This window comes from Saccoglossus kowalevskii, chromosome 7 (assembly GCF_978046115.1).
Source record: "Saccoglossus kowalevskii chromosome 7, keSacKowa6.1, whole genome shotgun sequence".
In the NCBI taxonomy this organism is placed as follows: Eukaryota; Metazoa; Hemichordata; class Enteropneusta; family Harrimaniidae; genus Saccoglossus; species Saccoglossus kowalevskii.
In genome coordinates this window covers 30791090-30816173 of record NC_140647.1, presented here as the reverse complement: position 1 = coordinate 30816173, position 25084 = coordinate 30791090, and the positions used below count along the sequence as shown (strand labels likewise).

Below are 25084 nucleotides of genomic sequence, written 5' to 3'. Positions count from 1 at the left end.
TTCTCTCACAATTACTAATTTCATGATGATAACATCAATTTTCTAATTTTGGGAAATATTATTTTTGTTGAAAAGTTATATTTTTGACTTCTTTTCAAAAATGGCTATTCCAATTACTTTGATAATTTTTAGCTACGCTGTCATCATAGATGACATAGCGGAGCTGTTCATGTAGGTGATTGTAGATCAGTTGTTCACATTTTCGACTTCTTGGAAACTAGTAGCTCAATCGTTTTGATACTTGGTATGTAGGTACCTTGGGTAAACCTGTGTCAGATTTGTTCATTTCTGACGATATCTTCAATTCTTTATTTTTGGTGAATATTTTTGGTAAAAAATGCTATTTTTGACTTTCTTGAAAACTCACAGCTCAATTGCTTTGATATGTTGTGTGGACCTCTATCTGATTTGATCACTTTGTGCTGATATCAAAGATGGGCAAAGAATATTAGATTTAATTGAAATTTAGTTTAAATCCATGCTAAATTAAAAGTTATTTTGAGTATGGGAGTTTTACTTTTTTCTTTTGTGCGCAAAGAAAATGAACTGTTGCACACTGTGGGCATATATCATCTTTAATAGTTTACAGGAAAAAGGGATTGTGTATGGTATTTGACATTATGGGCATAATATATATAGTTTATACATGGTTACTAAATTAGATTTCCCAATGTACAGTACACTATTGCTGGTATTGTCTGAAGAGAAAAAAAAAACAATATACACAATCTTCGAAAATTTAAAAAAAAAACATTTTGCAGTCAGTTAAATTATTAATCATTTGAAAACATTGCCATGAATAGAAACAAATTTACGTTGATGTTTTTTGCAGATTCCAGGAGTTGGAAATAACCTTTGTTTATACTTTTCTTGTATTAACAAACATAGAAGCTAATCCTCATTAACACCTACTTGAGCTTGTTGTTTGACAATTATGAATAATAATGAAACAGTACTTGCACAGAGTGCCATGACCGAACAAAAACTTGCGCGTTTACTTCTTTCAAAAAATAGGTATGATAGTACATAGAGCAAATGCCACAGTGTTTTTTAATTTATATAATTTTTGAGAACAAAAACGAAAGCCCCAAAAGACTATCCTGCTACATAAACAACAACAAAAGTATCTAATAATGTTTTGACGTCATTGTAAAATAATTACAAATTCATACCTTGATGTGCCAGTTTCAGTACTGCAATCGTCCTATGATTCAACACCATCTAAATACTCTGCAGGTTATGTAGTCCACCAGCAGTCACTGGCATCAGCGTTACTATGAAATTTCACTGGGGATCGAGGCAATATTCGCGAAATTTCATTTAAGTGTATTTGCAAGCGCCAGTGAAACTTGGAAAAATAAATTCCTACACGTACACGTATATTGACTCACATGAGGTAGCAGGCTTTTTTCTGGGCCATTAGTGACATGAACAAAAATACTGGTCATGTTATGTATGTAATGAAAAATAAAATGACCATTATACTGCCCATCAAAAAAAAATGTCATCAACTCCATCATTTAAAAAGCAATTGTAATTATTCTGACCAGTATAAAAAACATGGGTCATTAAAACCACCATTTTAAAAACACTGGTAAATATTTTGGCCACTTAAAAATTTCTGGTCAATATTCTGGCCATTAAGAAAATAGTGGCCATTATAATGGCCAGAAGCGACTTTTTAAAGGGGTCTGAGGGGTGAAAAAAACAGAGTTAAAGTGAAATGAAAAATTATTATAACCTCCTCACTAACCTAAAAGCACAAATAAATATTCAAAAGTTGTGAAAATTAAAACTTTCTGAAACGCGACGGAATTTCCGAAAGTAATCCGGACGCTGTTTCTCTGTTTTTGGCAAATATTTTTTTAATTTTTGGTAAAAAATGAAATTTTTTTGATGGAGTTAAGTTTACATCCTCTCAACAGCCAAAATCAAACTACTTCTTTGTGGGTGTGCCTTGCTCGAATTAACTACAACAATGTTCTTGTAGGACAATGGAACTATTTCGACTGTCAGGTTCCTTGTTTATGTAGACAACTTGGGTGGACCTCAGTCAGATTCATTCATTTTGTGATAATTCTTTTATTTTTGTCAATATTTATGTAAATTTTGTAAAACTTTTTATTGAAAATTGGTTGACCTCTCAGATTTGTAGATTTTCATGAGGATGATTTTTTTGAAAATCACTAACTCGATTGTTTTGATATTTTATATGAAATTACTTTGGATAGATCACTTTCACATTGATTTGATTCTGTTCTCTATCAGATTATTTCATTTAATTTTCTCATTTTAGGGAATATTTTTGTTATCTTGAGAATGGCTATACTGATTGATTTGATATTCCCTTCTCATAATGCAACTGAAATAGCAGAGCTATTGGCTGATAATAATGGCTGATCAACTATTTTGAAGCAAACATAGCATATCTGTTCATCATAAAACATTGGCTGATGATAAACTAATATGAATTTTCACATACATTTCATCGCAAACCAAAGTACATTGTAATTGCATTGTCAAATTTGTAGTCTAAGAGTTTTTGCATTTACCCAATCTGTGTGTATGATGAATGTATGTATGTTTCACTGATATTTAAAGAACCACTCTTTGGATTGCAATGAAACGTGGTACACTGATTCTTTGGGATAATTCACAAACCTGATTAGTTTTGGGTTGATCTGTGTCTACTGTTCACCTACAGTTTCTTTCAAATAATGTTGGATACAGCTAAGAAATGTTTTCTGGCAATGATACTTTTTAGATAAAGCTGAGAATCAAGAAGAGCAGCTGTCAAAAGAAAACAAACGTCAAGTTGATGATTTACTCAAGGAAATAAAACAACAAGAGAATAAACTTGATGCTGCTGTTAGTAGATATGAAACACAAATGAAGGTTAGTACTTCAACTCTTTACTTTGTCTTTATTTGTATATCTCCATGCTTTGGGGTTTAGACACCTTACCCGGACACCATCAGGTACATATAAAGTTGTGTTGTCTGTTGTCACCTTACCTGGACACCATCAGGTACATATAAAGTTGTGTTGTCTGTTGTCACCTTATCTGGACTCCATCAGGTACATATAAAGTTGTGTTGTCTGTTGTCACCTTATCTGGACTCCATCAGGTACATATAAAGTTGTGTTGTCTGTTGTCACCTTACCCGGACACCATCAGGTACATATAAAGTTGTGTTATCTGTTGTCACCTTACCCGGACACCATCAGGTACATATAAAGTTGTGTTGTCTGTTGTCACCTTATCTGGACACCATCAGGTACATATAAAGTTGTGTTGTCTGTTGTCACCTTATCTGGGCACCATCAGGTACATATAAAGTTGTGTTGTCTGTTGTCACCTTATCTGGACACCATCAGGTACATATAAAGTTGTGTTGTCTGTTGTCACCTTATCTGGACTCCATCAGGTACATATACAGTTGTGTTGTCTGTTGTCACCTTACCCGGACACCATCAGGTACATATAAAGTTGTGTTGTCTGTTGTCACCTTACCTGGACACCATCAGGTACATATAAAGTTGTGTTGTCTGTTGTCACCTTATCTGGACTCCATCAGGTACATATAAAGTTGTGTTGTCTGTTGTCACCTTATCTGGACTCCATCAGGTACATATAAAGTTGTGTTGTCTGTTGTCACCTTACCCGGACACCATCAGGTACATATAAAGTTGTGTTATCTGTTGTCACCTTACCCGGACACCATCAGGTACATATAAAGTTGTGTTGTCTGTTGTCACCTTATCTGGACACCATCAGGTACATATAAAGTTGTGTTGTCTGTTGTCACCTTATCTGGGCACCATCAGGTACATATAAAGTTGTGTTGTCTGTTGTCACCTTATCTGGACACCATCAGGTACATATAAAGTTTTGTTGTCTGTTGTCACCTTATCTGGACTCCATCAGGTACATATAAAGTTGTGTTGTCTGTTGTCACCTTACCCGGACACCATCAGGTACATATAAAGTTGTGTTATCTGTTGTCACCTTACCCGGACACCATCAGGTACATATAAAGTTGTGTTGTCTGTTGTCACCTTACTCGGACACCATCAGGTACATATAAAGTTGTGTTGTCTGTTGTCACCTTATCTGGACTCCATCAGGTACATATAAAGTTGTGTTGTCTGTTGTCACCTTACCCGGACACCATCAGGTACATATAAAGTTGTGTTATCTGTTGTCACCTTACCCGGACACCATCAGGTACATATAAAGTTGTGTTGTCTGTTGTCACCTTACTCGGACACCATCAGGTACATATAAAGTTGTGTTGTCTGTTGTCACCTTACTCGGACACCGTCAGGTACATATAAAGTTGTGTTGTCTGTTGTCACCTTATCTGGACTCCATCAGGTACATATAAAGTTGTGTTGTCTGTTGTCACCTTACCCGGACACCATCAGGTACATATAAAGTTGTGTTATCTGTTGTCACCTTACCCGGACACCATCAGGTACATATAAAGTTGTGTTGTCTGTTGTCACCTTACTCGGACACCATCAGGTACATATAAAGTTGTGTTGTCTGTTGTCACCTTATCTGGACAACATCAGGTACATATGAAGTTGTGTTGTCTGTTGTCACCTTATCCGGACACCATCAGGTACATATAAAGTTGTGTTGTCTGTTGTCATCTTATCTGGACACCATCAGGTACATATAAAGTTGTGTTGTCTGTTGTCACCTAATCCGGACACCATCAGGTACATATAAAGTTGTGTTGTCTGTTGTCACCTTACCTGGACAACATCAGGTACATATAAAGTTGTGTAGTCTGTTGTCACCTTATCCGGACACCATCAGGTACATATAAAGTTGTGTTGTCTGTTGTCATCTCATTTGGACACCATCAGGTACATATAAAGTTGTGTTGTCTGTTGTCATCTTATCTGGACACCATCAGGTACATATAAAGTTGTGTTGTCTGTTGTCACCTAATCCGGACACCATCAGGTACATATAAGGTTGTGTTGTCTGTTGTCACCTTACCTGGACAACATCAGGTACATATGAAGTTGTGTTGTCTGTTGTCACCTTATCCGGACACCATCAGGTACATATAAAGTTGTGTTGTCTGTTGTCATCTTATCTGGACACCATCAGGTACATATAAAGTTGTGTTGTCTGTTGTCACCTTACCTGGACAACATCAGGTACATATGAAGTTGTGTTGTCTGTTGTCACCTTACCTGGACACCATCAGGTACATATAAAGTTGTGTTGTCTGTTGTCACCTTACCTGGACACCATCAGGTACATATAAAGTTGTGTTGTCTGTTGTCACCTTACCTGGACACCATCAGGTACATATAAAGTTGTGTTGTCTGTTGTCACCTTACCCGGACACCATCAGGTACATATAAAGTTGTGTAGTCTGTTGTCATCTCATCTGGACACCATCAGGTACATATAAAGTTGTGTTGTCTGTTGTCACCTTACCTGGACACCATCAGGGACATATAAAGTTGTGTTGTCTGTTGTCACCTTACCTGGACACCATCAGGTACATATGAAGTTGTGTTGTCTGTTGTCATCTCATTTGGACACCATCAGGTACATATAAAGTTGTGTTGTCTGTTGTCACCTTATTCGGACACCATCAGGTACATATCAAGTTGTGTTGTCTGTTGTCACCTTATCTGGACAACATCAGGTACATATGAAGTTGTGTTGTCTGTTGTCACCTTATCCGGACACCATCAGGTACATATAAAGTTGTGTTGCCTGTTGTCATCTCATTTGGACACCATCAGGTACATATAAAGTTGAGTTGTCTGTTGTCATCTTATCCGGACACCATCAGGTACATATAAAGTTGTGTTGTCTGTTGTCACCTTATTCGGACACCATCAGGTACATATAAAGTTCTGTTGTCTGTTGTCACCTTATCTGGACAACATCAGGTACATATGAAGTTGTGTTGTCTGTTGTCACCTTATCTGGACACCATCAGGTACATATGAAGTTGTGTTGTCTGTTGTCACCTTATCCGGACACCATCAGGTACATATAAAGTTGTGTTGTCTGTTGTCACCTAATCTGGACACCATCAGGTACATATAAAGTTGTGTTGTTTGTTGTTACCTTACCTGGACACCATCAAATACATATAAAATTGTGTTGTCTGTTGTCACCTTATCTGGACACCATCAGGTACATATGAAGTTGTGTTGTCTGTTGTCACCTTATCCGGACACCATCAGGTACATATAAAGTTGTGTTGTCTGTTGTCATTTTATCTGGACACCATCAGGTACATATAAAGTTGTGTTGTCTGTTGTCACCTAATCTGGACACCATCAGGTACATATAAAGTTGTGTTGTTTGTTGTTACCTTACCTGGACACCATCAAATACATATAAAATTGTGTTGTCTGTTGTCACCTTATCTGGACACCATCAGGTACATATGAAGTTGTGTTGTCTGTTGTCACCTTATCCGGACACCATCAGGTACATATAAAGTTGTGTTGTCTGTTGTCATTTTATCTGGACACCATCAGGTACATATAAAGTTGTGTTGTCTGTTGTCACCTAATCTGGACACCATCAGGTACATATAAAGTTGTGTTGTTTGTTGTTACCTTACCTGGACACCATCAAATACATATAAAATTGTGTTGTCTGTTGTCACCTTACCTGGACACCATCAGGTACATATAAAGTTGAGTTGTCTGTTGTCACCTTACCCGGACACCATCAGGTACATATAAAGTTGTGTTGTCTGTTGTCATTTTATCTGGACACCATCAGGTACATATAAAGTTGTGTTGTCTGTTGTCACCTAATCTGGACACCATCAGGTACATATAAAGTTGTGTTGTTTGTTGTTACCTTACCTGGACACCATCAAATACATATAAAATTGTGTTGTCTGTTGTCACCTTACCTGGACACCATCAGGTACATATAAAGTTGAGTTGTCTGTTGTCACCTTACCCGGACACCATCAGGTACATATAAAGTTGTGTTGTCTGTTGTCACCTTACCTGGACACCATCAGATACATATAAAGTTGTGTTGTCTGTTGTCACCTTATCTGGACACCATCAGGTACATACAGTATCATAGTTATTTATATGTATGCTGAAATGTGCACATATATATATATATATATATATATATATATATATATATATATATATATATATATATATATATATATATATATATATATATATATGTATATTATTTTCCGAAACCATGTTTCTTGTACAGGACAAAGAACTTGAGATGGAGGAACAGCGGAAAGAGTATGAAATTAAACTGCAAGAGCTGGAAAACGATTTCAAAACAAGAGTTGGTGAACTAGAAAAGAAAATGGCTGACAATGAACGCAAGTTAAAAGTTGCTTTCAAAAAGAAGATGAAAGATCTTGAGAACACGCACCAAGAAGAAGTAGCTGGATTAAGTAGAGAATGGCAGATGGAGAGACAGGTAAGTAGGTAGATGTATAAGACGGTTAGCAATATTCCTGGTTGAACCTGTTGAACCTAACTTCACATCGTCAGGTTCAAATTATGCAAACTTTCTGAACCATTAAATCTGTAAGGTCTGGAAATAATGGGAAAACTAATTTGTTTAAAACAGTTGTTATCCTATTTTGATTGAGATACATTACGTAGTACATTTCATGTTTTCTCTGTGAACATCATATAGAACATGCTGACAAAAGCAGCCAAACATTTACATTTTGGACAAGGTGAAAAACATTTTCATTTTGGACAAGGTGAAACAAATTTTCATTTTTGGACAAGGTGAAAAAAAAAGTTTAAATGATAGCAATCAACAACATGAATATAGTACCTCTTCCATCACGTTTAAAACCCAACAAATTTAATATATAGATTTGAAATGGTTGTGCCAAATATGAATGCTATGTGGCTAGTATAGTGCTGTATAATTCAGAACCTTGTTACCTACCTTTATATTTAATAGTCTTGTTACCTTGCATGCGTGTATTCTCCATGCATGATTCCCAATGTTGTCTGCTATTGTGATTTTTTGTAATATTATTTGTTTACTTTTCTATGTTGCAGTTTTCCAGTGGCAGTCATGTTACCTCCCAAGTTCCACCCTCGCAGGTAGATAGAACCCCGTCCATATAATACACGAATGAGCAGTTGTTTGAAATGAGTTTTGGGGGGAGGGGTATTTGTCCAACTAGAACCATTAGTACTTTTTTACTCACTGTCAGCATATACCATTTCATAACAATATCAAAACTAATATTTTTGACATTTTCTGTAATGTCTGTTGGATTATTTGAGGTTCACACCTTAAAAGAAAAGACTTACTAACTCCTTTGAAAATGCCCTGAATTAGAAGCAGCTAATATAATATTCTCGTATATTCTTGTAATTAGGTCTTGAAAACAACCGTCCATCCAGTAATAGAGCAAATGTGATAAGTTTACTCTACAAAACAATCACAAAGTTGAAATTTATCTCGACCAACTGCTGTGTAACAGTACGTACATGTGACACTGGTCCATACAAGCCTTCACTGGACAGCAGTATACCCCTAATTTTCCTGTTGTAAACTATGTATCTTATTTGCATGGAAATGAAGGCATGAAATAGGATCTTGTTTTGAATGTAGAAACAAACCCATTATTTGTATTAGAAACAACATGGGATAATGGAGGTTTCCAGATCTACAATGTAAACCCTTAACTATGAGTTTGTATCCAAGAACCCACATGCCCAGAGTGAGTGTTTCGGACTTGTACCATGAAAAATTATAAAATGGAAGGATTCAGCAAGCAGCTGAATTGCCTTATGGGCAGCGCAAAAGGTCAATTTTATGCTTGGTCTTTTGTTCATGGATATATACATACCATGTGACATTGAAAGGACCATTCTAATGCATTCATCCAGATCTAGTCCAGTTACCACAAAGAGTAGTGATTTCTGCAGAACAACTGATATATTCTTCACATTGCATGTATTTGCTCGAGTTGTGCTGTCTCTCATTTCTGAGTCTGTATATGGGATCAAGTCCATTGACAGAAAATGATAATACCATCGTGTAATATGCATCTTCAATCCAGTGAATATACTGGCTGAATAAATAAATAATAAGCGTTTGCTAATAACTGCAATAGCACAGTGGTTAGAGGCTCTACCTGCTGTGGGCAATGTTATGGGTTTGAACCCCACTCGTGACCAAAGTTTTCAATAATTGAGGAAGAACTCTTCTTGTCAGCTCCAGGTGTTGCACCTTGACTAAAGCTGCACAGTCTTAACCAAGGCCTGACTTACACTCCTATTTTACAAGTTATGTACAGTTATCTGTAGTGATTACTCTTTGTGTTTGAATACAACTGCGTTTACAATCTGCATAAAAATAAAGGAACTTGTGTATTTACAAAAAATAAACTTACGACCAGAACAATGGGTCACATGACCTAGAGTAATCAGATAGTTAGATTAATCTTGATGTTGTAACTGTGTCAGTCTTCTGTATACCGTGCTTTCGATAAGTGTGTAATTTCTAAACTGTAGGAACTCGTCAAACAACGAAATATAGCTGTGGCTGCTTCCCAAGGACAAGAGTCATCCTTGAGTATGCTTGAAAAACAGGCAGCAGAGCACAAAGAGCAGATAGAAGATATAGAGAAAAGGCATAGGTAATGTTATTTATATACAGGTTTATTGGTTATGTCTGGCATGGGTTTCTTTGATATCCAACATTTTCACATCACTCACAGTAGTTCCAGAAATACATGTGGATTTGAAGCTGTGGCTGTCAATGTGTTTTAAGATGGAATATAGTTAGTTTGCCATGTTACTTGGTTAACTAACACATGCAAAAAGATAATGTGTATACAACAACATTTTTCCTTTAGTGTCCTACTGGCGTTATTACGTATTTTTTTCACTGAACAGCTGCATCATACGTTCTGAGCAGTGCTTGAGTATATAATTCATTGCTGTTTCTCTACTTGGAATACAAGTATTGCAATTTTTCCGGATTTCAAAAACAATATTTTGAACTCTCCTGACATTGACAGCATAATCACCACTGCTGTTATATTTTTTTACTGGTGATTTTTCTTACAGAATTGACTTAGCTCAGATGCAGGAAATGACGCAAGGAAGTCTTCCACCACCTTTAATTCAAGAAGGACCAATCACTCCGGTCAACTCATCCAAAATTAAAAAGGTCACCTTTGATGAAGACTATGAAGAGTCTCAACTGCAGGAGTTAGAATTCAGGAATTTGGATCTTGAGGTGAAGATTTTTGATTAATTTATACTAAAAAACCCTTTTTGAGTTAACTGTTGCATCTTAGTTGGAAACACTAAGCTATGTTGATAATCTTGAAATTTAAACCTACCTTCCCAGTACCACCCTCTAAAAGAACTAGAAACTCTACATTTCTACTGGATACATTGTTTTTTGTTGACTTGTGTTATGCTTCCATTTCTCATAGCTAAATGTTTTCCTTCATGCCTATTGATTGTGCTTTGTTACTCATACCAATTTCTTGTGCCCATGCTCATTACTCATGTCCATTGCTTGTGCTCATTACCTGTGTCCATTACTCATGCCCATTACTCATACCAATTTCTCGTGCCTATGCTCATTACTCATGCCCGTTGCTTGTGCTCATTACCTGTGTCCATTATTCATGCCCATCACTCATACCAATTTCTCGTGCCTATGCCCATTACTCATACCAATTTCTCGTGCCTATGCTCATTACTCATGCCCATTGCTTGAGCTCATTACTTGTGCTCATTACTTGTGTCCATTATTCATGCCCATTACACATACCAATTTCTTGTGCCCATGCTCATTACTCATGTCCATTAGTCATGCCCGTTGCTTGTGCTCATTACTCATGCACATTACTCATACCAATTTCTTGTGCCCATGCCCGTTACTCATATCCGCTGCTCATGCCTATTGCTCAACCACTTACAAGAGATAATTTCACGCGATTTTTGTGAAATGTTACCTAATGCAGTGACGATTTCACAGCATATGCATATTTATGTCATTCTATTCATGCTACTAGGCGGAACTTGCTCAGACCAAGGGAGAATTGAATGAGATGCAAATGGCATTTAAAGCACTTGAAGCCAGATTTGAACACACAATGAATTCAGCGAAGAAAGAAGTGTCTATGGCTTACCCAGGTACATTTTATTTAGAGTAGTTATTAAATGATTTGCCTAATACCTTTTAACATTATTACTGTCAATTCAAATAATTTCATATTCCCATCTGTTCATGACTTGTTGGTGCATTTTATTTTGTGGGGGCACCAATATTATCAATTTTAAACTGAAATGCACAATTGGCAACTCAGATTTGTGCATTGGAAACGTGTGAAGTAAATAGTTGCTCTATGTGCAATAATTTATGTATGTCTTATAGGATCACCATATACTGGTAACAGTTCATCGTTACCATCAAGTCCAGGTGCCTGTGGTCCTTTGCTTACTGAACAAACTGAATTAGAGGTAGGCTCATAACATAAAATATGTGATCATACTCTTTATCATTGTTGTATACTGGTTTTAAATTCTAGGTCAGGAATGGGATGCAGTTTATAAATTTATATGTATATTGAATATTTTGTTCTGCATTATGCGTTTTTGTATATTACAACTACATGTGCATTTCTAATTTTGTTGCTTATCACACTTATTCTGTATTTTTATTCTTTCAGTATTTAAGAAAAGTGTTGTTTGCGTATATGACTGGTAAAGAGACTAAGGTGAGCCTTTGTGTTACATGCCGCTTTCTAGAATGTGTGATATAATTGGTTGACAAATTCTGTTATAGGAGTTTGAGGCATGTGTACACCACCAGCTATAAAACTGTAACTGTAGATTAAAGGCAGCCAAAGCTTCTACCTACATCAGATTTCATTCCCATGGCAAGTTTGAGTCAGAAGATGATAATAATAATAATAATAAAATTTAATGCAATGAACGATGTACATTGTATCTATCACTGAATACAATTTCTCATCATCGGCTCTGAAAAGTCACATACCATTTTACAGTTTTTGGCTTTCATAATATCTGTTGTACCACATTTTGTTGCATTACCTCCAGACCATGGCCAAAGTTATAGCAGCAGTAATGAAGTTCTCGCAGGAAGAAACAGCCCTGATTATTGCCAAAGAAGAGAACAGACAAAGTGTATTGGTAGGTTTGATGTGAAATTTTATTTTATCTGCTTGAACATTGCTGGGTAGTAGCGTGAATAGGTTTGATTTATGTTTCAGTTTGTATATCTCAACTTTATGTATACACTTGAATATGTCTTCTATTTTTCTCACATCATTGCATGCTTTTTAATCATTTTGCAACATTTCATGTTAAATAAAACCATCGTGAACTGTTTGCAACCATCATACCCATTGCATTGCTTTGGAATCCATTATTGTGCTGATGACTGAAGCAGTTGTAAGAATTGTCATTTTAGTAAGTAATCCAAATCAGGCAGGGTTCATGAGTTTGAAGCATTTGGCATTTCAATATTATTTTCATTAAATTTCATGCAATGGCAAATCTGATGCATGTATTTTGAGAGTTAAGATTCTATGATTTCTTAGTTTCTAGCTAGGTGGTCGATTGGACAGAATTTTATTGCCAATTAGAATTATGACAATGCCTTCACTGTTATGCAATTCATTTACATTTCTAATGAAACTCACAGTAAACTTCTTCTGTGGTAAGGAGAAACGAATCAGTAAAATGAATCAAAAATCATTTCTTGCCTTGAGTGATGTGTTTTTTGTAATAAATAAATAGTAGCCTGAACTCTGCATGTATTTTGTTGTATTCAGATATAGAATGTCCAGTGATGGAATATTTAGACTAGTTTTACAACCCATAGTCAGTGTTAGTGCACGTTCTGTTGTATCTCATATCCAGTTTCTTTCCTTGGGTTCTTTTAACATGGTACTAGTTATCCCTTTGATATATCTAACTGCTTGTCATTCCAACCATCCACCTTCCTTGCTTTGCCTATTTTTCTGCCTGCTCTGGGCTAGATTAGTAAAAACAGGATTGGAGAGAGACTTTGTCACCATAATGAGTAAGTTGTTTTGGCTTCTACCATTTGATGTATATCCTTACATTTTTCTTGGCAGCATGTTTTGCTCTATGCGTGCTGAGAGGTGTGTATTTACCTGTCACAAACACATGGCTTTATTCCTAGAAGCACTGTAATCTGCGGTAGATTATAAGTCTAGACTTAAGCTTAGTTATTTGTGTGCAGTCAATTGAATCACAGCTCCAAAATCTGCACATGTTTTTCTGTTATGATCACAATTTAACAATGAACAAAGCCATTTGTTTTGAACGGGTAGATGATACTCATTATACTTGCTAACAGGCAGTTATTTTCTTTCAGGCTCCATTGCTCGGCAGGTTCCTTGCACGTAGTGTCTTTTAATCCTAAATTTATTTCATACTTTAATCACCGTCATCGTGGCTTCATTTTTGTGCATTTCTATTATTTAATTTTTATTTAGTTTCCATTTTTCTCCTTTTCCTTGTTTTTTTTGCAGCCTCCGATAAAAGCTTAGTTCACGTTGCACGTACTAACACTAATTCCTCAAATGGTATGTGCCTAATTTACCCAGCATTTGCTATAGATTTTAAGAATATCAATCAACATCTTCCTTTTCATTTTAGTTTCCAGTTTTCTACATTTCCTGTCACTGTTTTAATCATTCTTTAGAATCATTCATCTTTCTTTAGAGCAAGAGCTACTTTCACAATCTTTGCAATAGTGGTTATAAAATGAGTAATTTTATTTACTTAGAAAACATGTACTTTGTATGAGTACTGCTGATGTTTTGCTGACATACTATATGACAAATCATCTTCTCACACAACATGTTATAATTTCAAGGTTAAACTAGTTGATTTGAAGGGCTGTGGTTGTCATGATGTATCGTGTTTGATATGGGTCCCACGTGATGTAAAATACATTCTGTGTTTCCATTCAAGCACGTGCTTCATGATGAACACCGCCTTTGAAAGTTATGTTTTTAAAATGTTACTGAAATCAAAATGCATGTATTGAAATCAGAGGGACAGCCTCAATGAATCAAAAAACATGAAGCTTCAAAATAGTGGATGTTTCAGTTCATTTGGCAAGAACAGTTGCAGTTACCCTGTCTGTCTGGTACATACAATGTAGATGCTCTTAGACAATGCACAGACCTGATCAGTTTTTGGTTAAAATCTGTTAATATTAATTATCTAATTTGCATAATAATTCATAATTTTTGGCTCTTCCACCAATACCTCAAATTCTAATTACATTTCACAGATGCTCTGACATTGTGCAGATCTTATTAGCTTTATGTTAAAAGCTGTGCATATTAATTACTTGACTTGCATAATGATTAGCCAGTTTTCAGCTTTCCATCAACATCTTAAGTACTAATCATCTTATTTCAGTGAATCTTAGTATGCATATACTCTTATTTGTTTTGAATTTAAATAGATCCATAATAATTACCTAAATTATTTTTTGGCTTTCCACCAACTTTTTAACATAATCATCATATTCAAATGAAACTTGGTATACAGTGTGAGGGAACAATGCACAGAACTGATTAGTTTTGGGTTGACAAAATAATTAACCAATTTTCCACCTCGTATTCATAAACCAATTATTGATTTTTAATAAGACTTAGTATATAAGTGTTGTGGGATATTGCTAAAGACCTGACCTAGTTTGGGATTGAAATGTTAGCATACTAATTGTCTAATTTGTATAATATGCATAATCATCACGTTTCATTGAAATTTGGTTCATAGATGTTCTGCGGTAATCCACAGACATGATTTAGTTTAACGTTGAAAACCATGCATATTGAGTATCTAATTAAATTCAGTTTTAAATTGAACTTAATAATATAGAATAATTTATAATTAAAACCACTGATGTAAAATCAAATTTATTTCCTGTGAGCATTATAAGCTTCAATTCACTGAATCACATTGTTTTCATGTTGTACATCTCAAATACAATGTAGCAGCCAAATATTAGTTGCCGAGCTACTTGTTTGAAAGAATAATCTTAAATTTTGAATTAATTTGTAATATGCCACCAGTACTCTCAGCACAAAGGACTTAATTTGTATTTTGCCAAAATATTGTGAAAATGTAAGAATAATAATTCAACAGCTAATAAAATATACGATGACCAAAAATAAATTGTTCAGGAATAGATCTATGTTTTGACACTGTGGAAATGTTTGTTCATTTAAAGAGGGGATGCCATCACCTGCGCATATGGCAAACCTCCATAGTGTGTAGTTGTTTACAAATGAAACAAGCATTTACCCTTGAGCTTTTGTGTTTTTAGCGTGCGTTGTGATCGTCGCTTGGGACTGCATGCAAAGTCCTCTCCACTTTAAATTCTGGTAAATCTGACTATCACATTGTCACAAATGGGCTTCTGCCTGAATTCACCCTTCTAAGGTATTTTGAAACCATTCCTTATGTTAAATTTGAAACATAGTAGGACACAATATTTGTTCAAAAGACAACGTATCCAGTAATACATGTACCATACCAAAGACACTTGGGCTGTGATGTGAAATCAACCTTAATATCATACTTTTAAGAGCATTGTTAGTTGCCTCTTGTTGTATAAACTCCTTCAATACTGGCTTATCACAGAATGACAAAACTCTAAAACTAAAATTGTTATCATTATTATTGTGATGTTTAATGCGACCTCGTATATCCTTGATATACAACACTGCATGTTAGGGTAAAACTACTCAGATGTAAAGTTATATTGTCTCTGCTGTTTAATTAAAAGTCAAATTACAGCATTCATGAGTAATGCTTGATGAATCCTGATTGGTTTTGCTGCTCAGATACTAAATGATTTGTTGTCTCAATCATCTAGTCATGTCGAGCATTGCTGTTTGAAAATATGCTTCAGATGCTTGCTACACTTAACCTAGAAAGTATGATTCACTCAGATGCAGTAGCAACATTAGCAAACAAGTTATAAAAGGGCGAAGAGCAAAATGGCTTTACAAGAAACTAATCATAAGTTGGGTGTGTGCATCACAGACCAATCTTTACCATTGAATTTTGATTTTGTTGTGCGATATCTCTTTCATCAGAAAATCTCATTTGTGATTCAGTAACTGGATAACTTTCACCTGAAATGATGAGAACTCAATCACTAAATAATCTATATGACAGTGTTTGGCAAAAAGTTTGTTATAATGGCTGTCATTTGATTAAATAGTTTGACAATGTGTACTTTATACGAAATATAGGAGACAATACATAATGGCACAACATAGTTGGGGTTATTGTTAGTTGCTACTTTATAAAAGTAATGTAAATGTAATTTTTATGTTTTATAATACTCAGATCTTGTTGACTATGTTTTTTATTAACAATAAACACTAGAACTGATCACTTCATTTGAGAGTGTCTGATGTGAAAATGTAGACTGGCCCAGAGAGGGCAATTTTATAATATTTTTTTCTTAAATTACGACGACTGGTCTATTTTGAGGCTATTCATTGTTATTAATTATTCGTGATATGCAGTCTGTGATGTTATGAAACCCTGGACAGGGACACTTCCAAAGTAAGAAAATATTCATGTGTTGCGCAAATGATTCTATGCGTCATGCCACGCATGCGTTATAGTTACATGGAAGAGGTCAGATCGAAAGCTGCCTTTCTTATTGGTTGGCAGCTTACGAGTCATTCTATCCATTAGCATATTTTTCACCACAAAAACATGGTGACAACTATAGAGGGTGCAGCAGAACAGACCAGTCGTGTTAATTTTGCATCAACGCAGAAGTTTCTACAAACTGGTTTTAAGGGAATTATCATGTAAAACAATAAAATTGCCTTGACTGGCCCAGTCTTGTGAAAATGATGTGATTGTGACAGTTTAGAATTTCTCACAGTCCTAACTTCAATCACACCTAAATCATAATAAATAATAGTTTCTGATTTTTCAATCCTCTTGATTCGTGTTCTTGATTACTATTTTGTCTTGTTTTTGTTTTCCCCTCCGACAGACATGGATTGCTTCTCCGTAGCACACACCTGGGTTCACCCGTTAAATGTGCAGAACACAAATCGTGGTCATCATCATCTGACGAGGAATCTGATTATGATGGTCTTGATTCACCCAAGTTTTACTCTCTGACCAGAAAGGAAACATCAGTGTGAAATCTTCCAGCGGTTCCATCTCCCACCATGTAGCTACAATCGGTGTATTTATTTCTGTCACTATGGTACTGAATGCTTGTGATTCGTATTCCCTGCATTGTATTGTATTGTGAAACAGATTCTGTGCAAAAGACATTGATTTATTTTGCCATTAACACACGCCTGTTGTTCAACCTCATTTATCCAAATTTCTGTATTTAAACTTTTCATATTACTATGTGGTTTGTGGTGTCAATAATATATAAACACAAATAGCTCCATCTCCAGGATAATTGAGGTCTAATTGCAATCTTAACATCGTAATTCTGTCTATGCAGGTCAGATGTATATTTTTGTTATATTCTAATGTGTCATCCTTAGAATGTAATACTGTAAATGTTTTTTTTTTTTTTCATTGAATTATCATTGTACAATGTTTTTATTCTGATTACCGTAATGTACAGAGTGTATGCAAACTCTTTCCTATACAAGTCATTTCTGAAATAAAGGTAGTTCTGTATGTCATTATGATTAAAGCTATAACATAAATGCATGCAAGTATATTTGCATTTACCAAAAATAGCTTTATTCAACAACTTCTAGTTTATCTCTGTTGTACAGTAGCTTGTGAAATTATTCGAAAAGATTCAGCTGTGCGTTTCAAAAATTATACTTTTCTTCCAAAATGTATTCCGACTGTGGTCTTCTCTTGTTATAAATTAATTGTAATATATTTCAAATGATGGTCAAAATAAATATATTATTTCTCATTGGTGCTAATTTTCATTACATGCATAGGTGATGGGTTTGTATGGACTTGGTGTGTAACATCTGTACAATATGGCACTATTCAACCCATGCTTGCAGCCCTGCATAATTGATATATATCATAATATGATAATTTATTTTTTAAATTAAAAGTATTATATTCTATGATATCATGCAGTTCCATGAAGAGCAGATTTAGTTCAGGATTGTTGACCTGATGAACATACATTTCCAGTTTCATGTTAGTGCCATAGTAACTTGGATGCTAGTTTCCATAATTGTGGCCAATTAGATGTTATTAGGGTAATTTAAGAAGTGTGCATAACTTGTAGAATTGGTACCGGTAGTTACTGTTTATTTGTACATCAAAGGCAATTCATACCCATAATTGTTCACAATTGTGGTTACACAAAAACATATTCTCTGAATTGCCGGTAATTATTACATTGAATGGTAATTAATTCTGTACATACATTTTATGATAATGTTGTAGCAAAAACTAATACTAAGCTAGGCAAGTGTGCATGTCTTATGTGTAATTAGTTACTGAACTACTCTTGTATTTAAAAATAAAACACTTTCATATCATACAAATGTTTGCCTTGAATCTCTACGCTGCATAGCATTGATGGTCAATTTGACCGTAAATTTCCTAGTTGATATTGAAAATGCTGCCATCGTAAGCATCTGATGATCGTGTGATTAAGGGTGTATTTCCTGTATAAATGGAGAATATTTTATTTCAATGGCTCAGATTTGACCAGCTGATAGTAAATAACTCTTGAATACATTTAGATGGCTAACTATCTATGATATGCATTTATCGCAGAGTTCTGTTTACCTTGGAACGTCCATGGATTAAATCCAGTATTTCTGTCATACAAATTTTATTATGTAAATGCATGTACTGGTGAAGGTGGTTTATAGCTGTCTGTGCCATTTTATTTATTCAAATTAAGAATTCATTATACTTTTAGAAATGTTAATATGATCGCTGTGGATGAGAGTACATGATTGCATACCAAAGTTAAACGTATTTATGAACTTGATTTGTCACATTTCTATGAAAGTAATTTTTGTACCCTTAAACTTGGTTATAAACTAAATACATGCATTTGAAAAAGTGGCATGTCTTCAGAATTGCTTTTTTAATTTGAAATTGAAGCACTTGCAAACGCATAGAGTCCATCCCTCAATGTAGTGCTTTATTTTTTTACTATTCATAGTTGCGGTATAGATTGTAACATTTTAAAATAATTCAAAGATACTGCAAAGATTTTTTCTCTAAAAATATAATTGAACACAACTATTGTGTTCCCTGATAATTTAAATAAAGTGTATTATAACGAATTAAATGTGTAATCTATTGACATGTTACATGTGTATTATTGTACCTGGGTAATATCAGTGTAAGAATATGTGCTTTGCTAATTCAATTTCTCTTTAATACTCTTGGTGCAACAAATAAATTTGCTTTATTCTCATAAATTGCAATGGCAGTTGAATTCAACAGAGTGCAGCAAAAATGTTTCAGTGTTCGACCAATAGAAAGCTCATGTTTCAGTTTGAATTATGAAGGTTTATAAATATTTAGAAAGATGAAAGAAATGCCTTTGCTGAAAGTAAACCAAACTACCCAGGAGAAAATTTTATAATTTGGTGGTATCATTTTTATTACCCTATCGGTAATCATAAAAGCCCATGCCCTCCCTGTACCTCTTGAATAAAAAATAAAATGAATTTGACACTATCAGCAAGCAGATTCGTTGTCTTGCAGCGACTAACGCCTGGGCGAAAAGACCAAAACCGGACTGATTTTCGTCCTAAAAAAGTTCACAAATAGAAAGTAGACGTAGAACCAAATTTTGGAATGTAAATCACTGCAGCAATGAAGATAAAAAAAAATCAGTGATAATAACAGAGGGTGCAAGGAACTACATTACAAAACGTATTCTAGCATGGTGTACAGGTCTGAATATACTACGGTGTATATTTATTTATAATCTGCATTATCAGCAAAGATAATTTTGTTTTTTCTGATTATCTAGCACCCTTGGTGCATTTAGTCTTTGAAATGTGTGCTTGATCATTTACTTCTGACTGCTGTGTCAGTGAACAGTCAGTTGGCTGGATGGTTTGCGGCAAGGGGTGATACAAGGACTTTTATCATAAGGCAAACATAATGAAAGGGGTTTGTTTACATGGAAAACTTACTGCAAGAGGGTCTGATTATCAGCTGGGCACAAGACAACTGCAAAGCTGGGTGTGAACCAATCATAATTCATAGCCTACAGATTAAAGAATTGAAACTGCCCAATGGGGATTCAGAGTTTTGAATACATTGCTTGCAGAGTGTTGACTTTTGAGATGTACAGGTTTACTCCAGACTGTGGACAGTCCTAATTTGTTAGTATACTAAATCAGCAAACGCCAAAGTTGTTTACAAGAAAGGAAATTTGCATTTTAGCAAACAAAGGCATTTCTTGACCTTCCATGATTTAATATACTAACAAATTAAACCAGCTGACTGTCGAGTTTACTCCTACTCTTTTAGAATTCAAGGTCTAAAATAGTTAGTGTGTAAATTTGTTTTGAGTAGGACTTGATTTAATAAAATATTTTATAAACCACTAGAAAATTAATGTTTCATTATAATATCCTGTATTTTTTTTTGTCAGGATAGCAGGTTATTAGGAAAGTATAAAACGGTCAATATTATTGGTCAAAGTGATCACATTATTGTTTGATGAATATAGCTTGTTTCTTGCCTTTGACATAATTTTGTGTTATTGGTCTTGGATGTTATAACCAGGACATTTGCGGACTATAAATTGGCACAATTTGCATTCAGGCTCAGTTTCAACAAGTTTTTCTCGTCCGGGATAACAAAACAGCTATTGTCTTTGGCTTCAACAATTATCATGAATTGGCACCCACCTCAGGCAAGGCCAATAACTACACTTTACACTATTAAATTAGCCATATACATGTTATTGTACAGGGATTCTGAAACAGCTGCATGCGCGTTTACATACTGGTAATTGATATGGATAACCTTTGTTGCTAGGTCACTTAGTGGTATCGACAGTCACTAGCATATCTCCAACTGACACCACAGTTATTTAAAAAACAATTAGACGTTTACATGTACCCGAAATGACCAATATTAGCAGCACGACAATTTTCCAACCGTTTCCCCTGTTCATACAACAACTTTACCCCCCCCCCCCCCCCGCCTCCAGTTCTCTTTTCGGAGAATTTGGTGGCCCTGAAAGGGCGTTTGGCTTGTGTGTGCTTTTAACAAAAATTAAGCTCGCTCGCCAAGAATACGCCGGGCCAGTTTGATAGCACACACGTTTGTGTCTTCAAAGAGACCAACTAAGTAAGCTTCACTAGCTTCTTGTAGCGCCATTACAGCTGAACTTTGGAAACGGAGATCAGTCTTGAAATCCTGCGCGATTTCAGGGACGAGACGCTGGAATGGAAGTTTACAAATCAAGAGCTCTGAGCTTTTCTGGTCTGCAACGATGGGGTTTCTTCACTCTTCCAGTTGCTGGAGCACTCATACGAGCAGCTTTGGTCGCCAACTGCTTGCGTGGAGCCTTTCCATCGGTAGATTTACGTGCTGTTTGCTTGGTACGAGCCATTTTGAGATACAAGTTCAACTGGATGACGACAGAGAAAATAACATTTCGATTTCGGCGCCAGAATATTTATACCCTTGTTCCAGACCTCCCATTGGTTAAATGCTGCAGCTATTATGCTATGTAATTAGCCAGTTAACTCGCTTTGCGATTGGTCAAAATTAACATTCTATGATTGGCTGATGCTTTTCTTCGTGTATCCCTTTTTAACACTAAGCTCGGTACTTCCGGTATTTATTTACCGCCCTTTTAAACTTTGGTAATCGGCGATCAAACGCATAGTTTGTTATAAATCACCTTTAAGAGGTAGATTTCTATGATAGGTAAGTATGCTTTTGATGTCTTAGTCGCAAACTGTGGGCAAAATAAACTTTAACGCCCAACAGCATCTTATGCTCAACTTCGCCGACCATGCCGTGGGTTTTAAAAAACATGTGATCGAAGCGTGAAATGATACCCTATTCAGGTGCAGATTTCTTGGCAGTTTTTGTGACGATTGTAATGCACTATTCCGGATCTAGGAAGCTTGTCATATTTAAATGAAGTTATCCACTATTTACTTTTATATAACGCGACTTTATGATTGCTGTAAACACAACTTTAGTAGTGTCCAGTATACGTGGATATCTTCCTGTTCTGTGCTTCCAACATGGCCGTCACTTAGTTGGCGTTCACCAATTTGCACCCTATTGTTGTTTATATACCATTCCGATCACTTTCCCCGCGTTTTAAATTTTTAAACCAAGTCAGTAATAAACTTAGACAGTTTCGCGTTGCTGTTGGCAAATTAAGCATTCACGTGTTTCCTCTCGATGACTGCTCTTCTGGTGAACTTAGTATCTACATGGCTTCCTGCCCAGGCCACTGTAAGATCGATTGTCTATTCTCTTTCTCGCGTGGTCATTTTTGAGGAAAAAAATAATTTTGTTTCTGACAACTCTAGCTACCCATATTTTGTATGAAACGCAAACATTTATTTTATGCAAATTAGCCATGTTCCACCCACAAAAATCATTTTGTTGATTTTCTCCTTTGATTTTAATAGTGGTAGACTCAGAGAAAATTCCTTATTTCGCCTAATGTAAACGCGTTAATTATTCACTGGTTTTTAATTTTGCTATTTTCGCTGGCAAGTTAGATTTGCTAAATTAATTCCATGCAAACATGTAAAATGACAATAGAACTCATTGTTTAGAGTTTAGACACTTTTAAATAATACCGTGAAATACTTTATTTTCGCTTGGAATTAATTTTCACTGAAGGAGTGATTCAGTGAAAATAAAATCCAGCTAAAATAAAGTATTTTACAGTAGTTTATGCCAGACAATGTGACTTGTTTCTGATTTTCAATGTTTTCAACAAAAAAATTACATCTTATTAGAAACATTAGGAGTAGGCACTTCACGTGAAAAAAGGAAAATCTTTTATTATTTTGGATGGAAATTGAACAGTGTTTAAGTTATCTGACTGGCTCATTTGCATGTGAGGGTGGTGTGTTCTTAGTTGCATTTGTTCAGCCATTAGTGGGAGTACATTAAAATGTTTCTGGGGAGTTTTATCACATAGAATAGTGCACCACACACCATGGAAATCAATGAGCAAGGTTCAGCAATTATGAAAATTTGCTACAGTGAGTACTCTTCAAAGTGCGGTGGTCGCCGCGCAGCGCGTGTTCGAATTTCATTTAAATAAACAATGTATTTTACATGTGTTGTATACTTCGCTATGAGTCCTATATCGAACAGGACGCGGCACGACGACTGCCGCTCTTTAACTGAATAAGCATAGTACATGTACATTTACCATGTCTGAAATTGACACACAATTCTGGGCATAATAACCAAGGAGGCTCTCATACTAATTAAAATTATAAATACATTGACTTGTATGTTTTTAGTAATGCTAATTTTGTTTCATTTCAGGAACTGTCGACACTGCTGTGGATATGGCCATTGATGCATCAAAAATAACACCATTTAGTGGTAATCAAAAACAGCACGTTCCTGTTAAATTAGAAATCAAATCTGAACATAATGACGACAACACTCCTATCACACGTAAAATAGGTGTTCGCAGGTATAACTTCCGGTGTAAATATTGTTGGGTCTCCACAACAACAAAACCGGCTTTGGACATCCACATGCAGCTACATACACAAGGTCAAGATGTCCCCAAAAAATATGGAGTTTTTCGATTCCGTTGTGACAAGTGTCCATCTTATGGTGTTTACAGAAGGTCTCATGTTGAGCGACATGCAAAACATCATGAATTACTGGAAAGTAAGAACTGGGGAGAGATGAATGTGGAGAATGGTGTAGAGTTTTTCTCGTGTAATTTCTGCAACTATCAAACTCGAAGAATTTTTAATCTGGTCAAGCATGTTCCCTGCTGCAAAGTTTTTAAATCCAACAAAAAGAAAAAGAAGGTAGCCATACAAGCAATAAAGCCCAAAAAATCAGGTGAATATTCAAATTTTCATGGGATTTTGAGCCAAATTTAAATTTTTCATTACTGAACATGTCATAATATGACTTTATTTGACCATGGACACAGCTCTGTTATTAACCTGGTGTTAGCACTACTAATAGAGAACACAATGATAGAGTGAATATGTCATTGTCGCCAGGGATTTCATTAATGCCATGGCCACATTCTGCTTCCCGGAACTATATTTAAGAGCCACTTCAATTTTTGGAAAATTAAGGACGTCAAATTTATGATAAAGATACACTGAGTATATTCGCCAATTCCCCTTTCTCATGACATAATCCCTGATCACCAAGCAACAATTTCAGCTTGAAGTCAGAGTGGATTATTGTAAGCATCATGTGACCATGATTTATCAAATTTACATCACGTTAACGATTTGTAACAAATTGTTGAGTTTTTGACTAATCTGCTATATTATATATGGTGATGTGACCTCATTAAATATGCATAAATGTCATATCTGAAAATGGAGGCATTCAATCCATGCTGTGTTGAAGACACTGGTCTCATCAACACCATATATGGTCATGTGACCTCATTAAAATGCGTAAATATCAAATCTGGAGTACTATTGCAGATAGACTTTCAACCAGTGCTTTATTGAAGACATGGCTCATGATCTGATCAACCAGATATATGGTCATGTGACGTCATTAAAATGCATAAATAAACTGAAACACAATTGCAGATAGATCCATTCAGCCAGTGCTTTATTAGAAACATTTGGTTTATCATCGGATCTAAATATTTAATCACCATATACAGTGTTCTCCCCAAAGCGTTTTAGCGTAGCGGGGCCGCTACTCCATTATTTATGCCGCTACTCTGAGAGATTGCCCGCTACTCTGTGGCATTTCCTGTTACTCTTTCTTTTAGCTTGTTAATACACGTGCGAATCTGTTAGTCAGCGTCCGGTACTGTGAGCCAAATCAGGTGTGAATGGAAACATGTCAGTGCTTACGCAAAGACAATGGA

At 35.5% G+C, this 25084-nt stretch overlaps 2 protein-coding genes and 1 pseudogene across 5 annotated transcripts in view; 2 read left to right on the top strand and 1 right to left on the bottom strand.

Moving 5' to 3' along the window:
- The window catches only part of LOC100378247 (uncharacterized), a 37319-nt gene extending 17989 nt beyond the window's left edge, over window positions 1-19330 (top strand). For 2 of the 4 annotated variants that reach the window (XM_085501449.1, XM_085501446.1), the window contains 10 exons: window positions 2765-2895; window positions 7244-7462; window positions 8065-8109; window positions 9532-9656; window positions 10090-10261; window positions 11052-11172; window positions 11414-11499; window positions 11709-11756; window positions 12100-12192; window positions 17075-19330. In XM_085501449.1, coding sequence (XP_085357575.1) covers window positions 2765-2895; window positions 7244-7462; window positions 8065-8109; window positions 9532-9656; window positions 10090-10261; window positions 11052-11172; window positions 11414-11499; window positions 11709-11756; window positions 12100-12192; window positions 17075-17095 — 1061 coding nt within the window. In that variant the 3' untranslated portion in view covers window positions 17096-19330. Of the gene's footprint in view, window positions 1-2764; window positions 2896-7243; window positions 7463-8064; window positions 8110-9531; window positions 9657-10089; window positions 10262-11051; window positions 11173-11413; window positions 11500-11708; window positions 11757-12099; window positions 12193-13562; window positions 13617-17074 lie in introns of all 4 variants that reach the window. The other 2 variants (XM_085501447.1, XM_085501448.1) reach the window with 2 other exon arrangements.
- Window positions 19331-21282: 1952 nt separating this feature from the next.
- On the bottom strand, window positions 21283-21622 carry LOC100378399 (histone H3-like; annotated as a pseudogene).
- Window positions 21623-21814: 192 nt separating this feature from the next.
- LOC146740933 (uncharacterized) lies at window positions 21815-24119 on the top strand. Its single transcript, XM_085501905.1, has 2 exons — window positions 21815-21942; window positions 23542-24119. Exons 1-2 carry the CDS (start codon window positions 21936-21938, stop codon window positions 24117-24119), a joined length of 585 nt encoding a protein of 194 aa, XP_085358031.1. The 5' UTR covers window positions 21815-21935.
- Window positions 24120-25084: the final 965 nt, after the last annotated feature.